Here is a 9,493-nt window from a genome sequence, read left to right as displayed (position 1 = left end):
ACATGCACTGCTGTTCCATGGCTCTCCTACACACGCACGCACGCACACACACACACACACACACACACACACACACACACACACACAGGACGCGGTACGCCACAGACAGTTGCACACACTCACAAACAACAATGTTTCAAGTCTACAGTATAGTCTTCCCAGATCTTAGTCCTTTTAGCCTATTCTCCACCTCACCATCTCTCTCCCCCCCCCTCCCTCTCTGCCCCCCTTTGTTTCGTTTCTCTCTTCTCACCCTGTCCAGCTAATTGAGTACAGACAGGCCAAGGCATGGATGTCTTTATCCCCAGTGAGACGCAGTTTACAGTGGTACAGTACTTACCTCAGTGTGTGTGTGTGTGTGTGTGTGTGTGTGTCTGTCTGTCTGTGTGTGTGTGTGCCAGTGTGTGTCTGTGTGTGTGTGTGTGTGTGTGTGTGTGTGTGTGTGTGCGTGTGTGTGTGTGAGGGACAGGGTGTCCGTATCCCCACTGAGGCAGGGTGTAATGTGGTCCAGTACTCTGAGAGATGACTCCAGCGCGTGCTGACAGCTCAGTAGAAACGGCCCACATTTCATCCCTCCTCTGCGCCGCTCTGCGCAAGGAGAAAGCCATCCCTTACTCTCTCTAATAGAGCCCCTGCCTTACAGACAGAACACTCTATTCAAGAGTTTTAAAAAAATGAGTTGAATAAAAAACTTGTTCATGGCCCAGATATATAATTCATCCAGGAACATGAATAAATGAAGAGGGTAAATAAATACTTTTTCATTCTGTCACACAGAAGACTAACTCAGAGCTGGGGACTCAACTCTCTACATCACCACTCTTCCTGGGTCAACTTTCTCACTTCCTAGATCACCGAGACCCTCTATCTGTGGCAAGCAAATCAACACTCTGGTAAAGTCATTGGGTCATAATCGAATAATATCATGACAATGAAGCACAGCAAGTTTGTACTGAATAGGAACTCTACACTAACTAGGGAGTAGTGGGGATAACTCACTGAATCCATTGCATTGCAATATTTTGGCTTGACTAGTGAGTGTGTCATTGATTTTCAACAACGTTGAAATTTATTTACATTTTTCGGAATAAAAGTCTAAACATTTGGTCGGTTACCGACATTTGGTCGGTCACCTACTGCTGTCACATATTGGTAACCTTTTTGCTTTTTGCAGGCACATAGAGGACCCCAGTCCACACCGTCCCAATAATTTTGACACCAAAATTCCAGAAGGGGGCGCTATAGCAACACGTTGAATCTTTCAACTTTGAGAGGCCGTAACTTTTTTTTCAACACTGGCAGATCCGCCTCCTCAAGACGAACAACAATGCTAGTAAAACACGTCTAGCTAGTAAAACACGCCTGAATAAATGTTCCCCTATTTTTAATTTTGTGAATAAATATACATTATTTTGCATGAAAAAAACCTACACTAAAACACTTTCTAAACACGTTCTCTTTTACTAGCTGTTACTAGCATTAAAAATGCCAAGTTTGCGTTCGCGAAGTTCACGTTCACACGGAGGGGAGAGACACTTCACTGGAAAAAAAACCACTCTGGTAGAATTATCTTTTTGAGATTATTATAAAATTATTTTCTGATGAGACACGAAACATCACATGCCCTCCACCAAAGTCCCACTAGATGCATTATGGACTATAATGATAAATGCATACACACGGACACAACATTATTATTTTTTACTATTCTATTAATGTATTGCTCAATTGTATCTTGCCTTATTGTTTCCTTTTATAAATATTGCCATTTTGTTTTCTCTTGCTGCTACAATGTCGACTGGAACTGAAGCTGTCTTGTACTTGTATAATGGGATGTAATAAACTTTTGGCATACATGGCAATAAAAATCATGAATATTGTGGTTGTCATGGGGGAGTGGTTGGAGGGGGAGTTAACCAGCTATTACTCCCACCCATTACCTGCCTGTGGAAAGGGTGAAGTGACAAAGAAAAGCTTCTCAGGGGGATTTCTCTTAGTTGATTTGAGGTGTATCAACATTCAAATACTCATATCTTCCTCAACTTTTTTCAGATTTCATTGTATGACACATCATCACATCATTTCAAAGCGTACAATTATGTCCTTTCAGACTATGTAAACTTAAAAATGACTTTGGCTACTGGTTGCACTTTTCATCAGCAGCTATCACATGTAACGTAAGTCCGATCAACATAATACTTGGTACACAAGAAGTATGTACCGGTCCCTAACACGTTTGAGAGCGAAGTTCCCAAGTCAAACAATGATCACTCTACATGCACATGAATCAGCATTGGTAACTTTTTTGCTTTTTGACAGGCACGTCAAAGATCCCAAGAGAAGATCCCAGGCCACACCCTCAACCTAACAATTTGAATGCCAAATTTGCCGAAGGGGGCACTATAGCAACACGTTGAATGTTTCAAATTAGAGAGGCCATAACGTTTGAACCGTTTGTCCTAGAGATACCATCAACACTAACAGATCCGCCTCTTCAAGACCAACAAAATCTAGTAGAACTGAAAAGATAGATTTTAATAGATTTTCTGCTATTTAGAATTTTGTGAAAAACACAAAAAAATATATCTTCTTCAAAGATACAGTAATTACAATTGAGATGGCACTTGGTACATAAGGAGTATGTACCGGTACATCACACATTTGAGAAAGAAAGGTCCCCACGTCAAAGAATTACCACACTACATCCAAATGAATCAGCACCATAATTAATGAAATACGCAAACGAGGCAATATCGGCCATATTTAAATTAATTAACTTAACGAGAATTGTTGCGTAGTATGCTTGTACCAGTCCCTACAAGGTTTGCGAAGCACAAGTTCATACTTGAAATACACAGCTACATGCAAATTAATATGCACCATAAATGATGACGCAAATAGGGCAGTCAGTCAGTCATTGTTAGTCTAATCAATCTCAAAGTTAGTGTGCTTTGAGACAGTTCCTTAACAGAGATGTGTAGAAAACTTGCCGCTACATAATTGTACATAATTGTCACTTGCGGCTACATTTGTCTTTGATATTCGAGACGTGTGTGTACTGGTACAAGTAACGTGGTTAATGTGACCAGTCGCTAAAATAGGTGAAACCAATATTTGAAAATACATCTTCTAACCTGCGCAGTTTTTCACACTGTCTCTGTTTCTGGGACTTTATGATGGTGGGATTAAGGCCCTGTCCACACCTATATGTTTTTTTTGATAATCGTGGATTTTTATATTCGGTTTGGGGGGTTCGTCCACACGCGGAAAAATGTTGCACCCTGAAAACGAAAATTAAAAAAAAACAAGAAAAAACGCTGTATATTCGCCGTCTATTTTTGACGTGGGGACGAGATAGACAGAGTTTTTTGTATTCGTCACGTCATCATGCGCGTAGATTTCCTATAGTATCCATCTGCGCGCAACAAATCCAACACCCGGAAATGTGTTATGCAAATATGCAGGCGCGGTATGATGACGTATGGTACATCACATTTCCGGGTGATGGATTTGATGCGCGCAGCGCAGATGGATACACTAGGAGTAAACCATGAATCGCCTTACTACGGCCTTACTACGGTGAAAACTACGGAAAAAAACTAATATGTAGAGTACAGTCCTATCAATTGTTATATATATATATATATATATATATATACAGAGCATAACTTTATATGCAACATATGACATCCACAGTAGTAGATTATAAAGACATACAATGTAGTTGAGCATTTCTCAGCTTTAACCTTCATATGCCATTTGCTTGTGAGTTTGTGTCTATTGTATTACCCCCAAAGTGTCCTTTTTGCTTATTGTCCAGAATGCGTTATTCCCTGTAGGTAATGAGGCCACACCAGAAAGAAATTTTCTTTCTAGATTCGCAGTATTTCAAAACTCCAAGGGGATTCACCTCTGAAGCCTACAGAACACTATTAAGGTTGCCCCAAATATTTTTTGCTCTGGCAGTCACGTTCCCCTGACCTGCCTGGCGGTCACGTTCCCCTGACCTGCCTATGATGTGTGTCCTGGCGGTCACGTTCCCCTGACCTGCCTATGATGTTTGTCCTGGCGGTCCCCTGACCTGCCTATGATGTGTGTCCTGGCGGTCCCCTGACCTGTCTAATGTTACTGCCATTTCTAAAGACTTGTGTTCAATCAGGAGGCATTGTGGCAATGCATGCATTATGTACTGATTGTTTGTCCAACATTCAGAAAGGATTGGCTTCCCGAAAGCTGGAGTGGACTTAAATAGACACATTTCCAACACAAGGAAAGAGAAACACAGAGAAATCCTCCTCATTGAACTTTTGCAAATAAGCATGATCGACCGACTTGCATGGTGTGAAGTGGTTCTGAAGCAGCAGTGGTAATAATGTTGTTCCTTTTTTCTCTCCTGTAGGAGGTGTGTACTTCTTTGTTTGACTTAGTTTTATTCTTGGTTGCCCAGGGGTGTTGCTGAGAAAATTGTTGCGGGATCCTGGACAGAGAAGACTGGTCTGGATTTGGAGGTATTGTTTGAATGTTACTATCATATTATAGCTATAGTCATAATTACCTACTATTCTCTAACTAACTTTTCTTCGTACAGGGGCTTCCGAGGCAGACCAGTGGCAATGACTGTGGTGTCTTCATGATAATGGTGAGTTATGGTAATGCCACCAAGTGATATGGCACACTTGATTGTTCCTTAAAACCATCAAAAAAATGTGTAAATGTATGTAACAATGACTGACCACCACTTAGTCCTGACCAACATTCTGTTTGTGCATTTGCAAATAAAAAGGTGTGCAATAAAAGGTATTAAGGAACATTCATGTGTGCAGACCTCTCATATCACTTTCCTATGGAGTTATCAGCCATGTACATTTCATTGGATGTGTGTGACTACCTTCTCACTGAGTTATAAGCTGTCACATGGTAATCTTGTCTTTGTGTCTTTTCTCATTACAGTATGCCTGGTATTTCGCCATGGAGGCTACCTTTGACTTCAGCATTGTAAGTATTAAGAAAACAAGAACCCATTATATCAATATGCTATAAGACTTTGAATGCAAATTGAGTAACTGCTCTTTCTTTAGGATGACATGTCTCTCCTGAGAAGGTGGTGGTGTATTGTCCTGGTGGAAAACATTGGGCTGGAAGGGTATGCTGCAGTGCTACAAAAATAATAATTGTATTTGTACATTTATTATCAAGAGGACTTTGGGGTAACACCTGGCCCTACAATTCAACCTTCCGGTGAAGATAATGTGTGTTAATTTCAGATATGGAAGGAAGTTTGCTCACTTTAGTGAGGAAGGCAGAGCGACCCTTCACGACAGTGTCCCACCTGTATTCAGGACCTATTCAAGTGTTAAAAGGAGTCATGCAAGCAACACCATGGTCAGTGCATCTCTCACTAAGTATCTATGACCGTGTGCCTGTTTCTGAATGGGCTACTGCTCCTAAAACACATACTCCATGCAACTTTATGGCACATGCAATATGTTTAGTGGTACTGTGTCATTCTGAATCCAGCCTGGATCTCTTTTTGAAGTAGTTAACCCTTTCATGTAAAACATACTGGCAATAATGGTGGACTCTGTACAGATGCCACTGGACACTGACGAGGACCACACGTACTTCAAGAGGCCTTACAGCTTTCCTCCTAAAGAATTGGTTAGTGTGAATGAAGTTTATTGCATACAAACATACTATCCACCATTCACAGCTGTACACATAGTCATGCTTATGTGTGTATCCTGTTACCAGGGACAAAGATGTCAGAAGCCTGGAAAGTGAAACCACACTTTATATCAGGACACTTGAGGTAGAATGATCAAGGAAAGAAAGTGAGTGACTCATTCAGTACTTAATTGCACCTTTTCATTGTAACATGGTTAAGCACTGTATTATTATTTTAGGAAAGGGCTCAACAAGTTCAACACCAACGAAGAGTGACCAATGACTTGTTAGTGCATTGCATTTGCAATGCATTTTGGAAACATGAGGAGAGTGCTAATACAAATTCCATGACAGTTTGCAACCACTGATGAATGTGAGTTTCTTAAATTAATTATTAATCACTTCTTTATAACATTTTGTCTCAACAGTGAGAAGCAGCTGTCTCACCATTATATGGTCGAAAATGTGAGAAGAAAAGGAAGCTGAAAGACCATAGAGACAATGTTGAAAGAGCACTTGTGCTAAAGTGCAATCAGCAATGATGTCTTGATTGAAGCGCATTGAGTCGTATCTTGTGAGATGCGCTATACAAATAAAGCTTGAATTGATTTGATCCCTTGTACACTTTTTTTGGGCATTTGTGTTGCAACACACCTGTACATTCTGCACTCTACCCTGTTAGGCCCTTATTTTACTCTAGACAGAAGGGTTGTAACACTTGTTATTAATTCCATTTGGTATACCTCATAAACTTTCTTGCATTTCTGGTGTTTGCATTTGACATATTCTAAATATATGCTATCTACATGTCGCACTGGATGGGGTTATTGCTGTTGACTCATCAGAAAGTAAAGACTAATTCACAGAGTGTATGAAGATTCCAGTAAGGGTTTTGTGAAGGAGCCCTAGTGCTGTTGACATCAGAAATAGAATGTTTTATTTAGCTCATCAGTGTGCACTCAGCACCATGGACACCTCCAGCCCAGCACCTTGCACCACGGTTCCTGCCCTGCTCCATGGATTACAACGATGATCGCCTGACCCTTGCCTGACTCCACCAAGTCCTTTGCCTGACCCCTCAAACCTGTTTGACCTAATAAAGTCCCTCACCTGGGGTCATTGACATTCTTTTATTTATATACAGTTAGGTCTGGAAGTATTTGGACAGTGACACAATTTCCATAATTTTGTCTCTGTATGCCACCACAAAGGATTTGAAATGAAACAATCCAGATGTAATTGAAGTGCATTTTACAGCCTAAGGATGGCCTGTTTCAGTTGCATTGAGAGCTCTGTTGACTGCATGTTGTGCGTATACAGCAACAGCCTCCAAATGCAAATGCCACACTTGGAATCAACTCAGACCTTTTACCTGCTTAATTGATAAAGAAATAATGAAGGAATAAATAGCCCACACTGGCCCATGAAACAGCTTTTGAGTCAATTGTCTAATTACTTTTGGTTATTATACATAAGAGCTATAATTCATAAACCCTTCCTTCAATTTGGATGTGAATACCCTTAACCTAAAGCTGAGAGTCTGCACTTTAAGCCCAGTAAATTCTGTTGGAAATCTCATATAAGATACGTTAGATCCAAAGTATCAAGGAGTATTGCAGTATTGTGCAGGGCAAAACATATTCTGGAACAGAGGATGTTGTATACTCTATATTGTTGTCTTGTCTTACCCTATTTGAGTTACTGTGTGGAGATATGGGGAAATGAATATAAAAGCACTTTAAACCCATTGATTACACTACAGAAAAAAGCTATGAGGATTTTGATTGATTGATTGAAAACTTTATTAGAAGATTTGCAGAAGTAGGTACATGAAAGTACATATTACATACAAGGTCAACTAACAGGATAAAAACCCAAGAAAGCCACTGGCTTATTTCAATTGGGGTCCTTGATTCTCAATTCATCGTTACATGTAAGACCGACAAAACAAACTAGTACTATCTACAAGATAATACAGACAAATAACTATTACTATCTACAAGATAAAAATACATCCATCATGGGAAGAACAATACAACAAAACATCAGGTATGTACAGCGGGTAGGGCAGGTGGGGACATACACCACAGGTGGGGGCGGGGGACAAAACACAAAGTATGTACAGTGGGTAGTTCGGGTCTTTTAATCTGATTTTTGATTTAGAGGGTCCAGTTACGGATTGCAGCCTCCTGTAAATGTTTTTTGAGAGTGGTTTTGAAGGTGGGCAGTGTTTTGCACTCCTTTAAGATTATAGGAAGGGCGTTCCACATTTTTACTGCAGTACAGATTGTACATGAGGTCGGATATCGTGATCACACTAATAACTTGTTCCTAATGTCAAAAATATGAAGAAAATATGAAGGAAAGCAGAAATATTGCTCTATTGCTCTATTTAAAAAAAGGTTTAAATTATTTTTAATGAAAAAGTATTAGAACGGATGATACTGAAATATATGTATTAATTAATTGGATTATATAATGTAAGCATAATTGTTAAGTATAAACAGGGGTAGGACAGGCTTCTTCCTACTCCTTTTCGAACAATTGATAGGACTGTACTCTACATATTAGTTTTTTCCGTAGTTTCCACCGTAGTAAGGCGATTCATGGTTTCCACGAGTAGGGTCCAACTGCGCGCATCAAATCCATCACCCGGAAATGTGATGTACTATACGTCATCATACCGCGCCTGCATATTTGCATAACACATTTCCGGGTGTTGGATTTGTTGCGCGCAGATGGACCCTACTCTAGATTTCTATGATCATGCGCACTGAAGCTGTTTGCTGTTCCCTCCAACGTCATATCCTGGCGTCAGTAACTACTTTGTTTACAGGTTTTTTGTACTTTGTACTCAAGAGTGATGCTCAAGAATACTTTGACTTCGCTGTCTGTCCAAACAAACGACACCTTTCCCTGAGGCTTACGAGGGAGACATGTTGTATTTCACGGTAACGCGGAAGAGCCGGTAGTAGCTTTGTTTTCCTGGCGTCTGATTGGCCAGCGGGGCTATGGGGTTAAAATTATAGCGTTGACTACTGGTGTGGAATGCTCAATGACAGCGTTTATATTGCGTTCATACGTATGCATGAGGATACAGATATTTTTATAAACATGCTCGTGTGGACGGTAATATTTTTATATACGAAAAACGTTTTGGTGTGGACATGGTCTACGTTTGACAGCCAAATATTTGCATTATCATGTAGCGCGCTAGTTTTCGGTGTCACCAGTGACCTTCCACTTCGCCAGCGTAAATAGCCAAACTCTCTGTGGCACTGAAGCACTCACTCCTCTAACAGAACACAAGGATTTTTCTTTCTCTTCCTCTCTCTTCCTCTCCATCTACCTTGCATATGCATTCTGGGCGGTCACTGGTCTAAAATGCTACAGCATTGGAATTATCTTAGCAAGGCCCACTCCTTATTTAGCAGGCTGGGGGCAGTGCTAAAATGTTGGAGTTATCTAAGTGAGGCCTGCTCCCTATTTGGCAGGCAGGGGGCAGTGCCACCGTCTGTCTGTCTGTCTGCCAGGCTGATTAATAAGTAGCAGCAGTGTGGTTACACTAACAGAGTGGGCAGCCACAACGCTAGCGGGCCAACCAATGATTAATGCCACACACTGCTGCATGCCACACCCTCGCCCCCCACACACTGCAGGCCTGGGAGCTTATCTCACACACACAGACACACACAAACAAACACACACACACACAGGCAGACACACACAAACAAACACAGGCAGACACACACCCAAGCACAGACTAGTGCACACGCTGATGCACGCACGCACACACACACACGTGCACACACACACGCACACACACACA

General features: G+C 41.0%; 2 protein-coding genes across 12 annotated transcripts in view; one reads left to right on the top strand and one right to left on the bottom strand.

Annotated features, from left to right (window-relative positions):
- The window catches only part of nlgn2a (neuroligin 2a), a gene marked incomplete at both ends in the record, with an annotated part of 150,007 nt that overhangs the window by 31,509 nt on the left and 109,005 nt on the right, over positions 1 to 9,493 (bottom strand). The gene's annotated exons all lie outside the window — the stretch shown is intronic.
- Positions 4,247 to 6,223, top strand: LOC308172731 (uncharacterized protein). 4 transcript variants are annotated; one of them, XM_080547679.1, is made up of 9 exons: positions 4,247 to 4,366; positions 4,448 to 4,508; positions 4,589 to 4,639; positions 4,951 to 4,995; positions 5,079 to 5,143; positions 5,265 to 5,382; positions 5,590 to 5,658; positions 5,760 to 5,831; positions 6,093 to 6,223. In XM_080547679.1, exons 1-8 carry the CDS (start codon positions 4,320 to 4,322, stop codon positions 5,811 to 5,813), a joined length of 510 nt encoding a protein of 169 aa, XP_080403805.1. In that variant the 5' UTR covers positions 4,247 to 4,319; the 3' UTR covers positions 5,814 to 5,831; positions 6,093 to 6,223. The 4 variants fall into 4 exon arrangements, with proteins under 4 accessions (XP_080403805.1, XP_080403806.1, XP_080403807.1 ...); XM_080547680.1 differs by having other exon boundaries at positions 5,752 to 5,831; XM_080547681.1 differs by lacking the exon at positions 5,760 to 5,831 and having other exon boundaries at positions 6,093 to 6,220.

Source organism: Nansenia antarctica, assembly GCF_963989245.1.
Source record: "Nansenia antarctica genome assembly, chromosome: 17".
Taxonomy (NCBI): domain Eukaryota; kingdom Metazoa; phylum Chordata; class Actinopteri; order Argentiniformes; family Microstomatidae; genus Nansenia; species Nansenia antarctica.
Note: the sequence above shows the minus strand (reverse complement) of the source record. Positions and strands in the feature narration are given on the sequence as shown.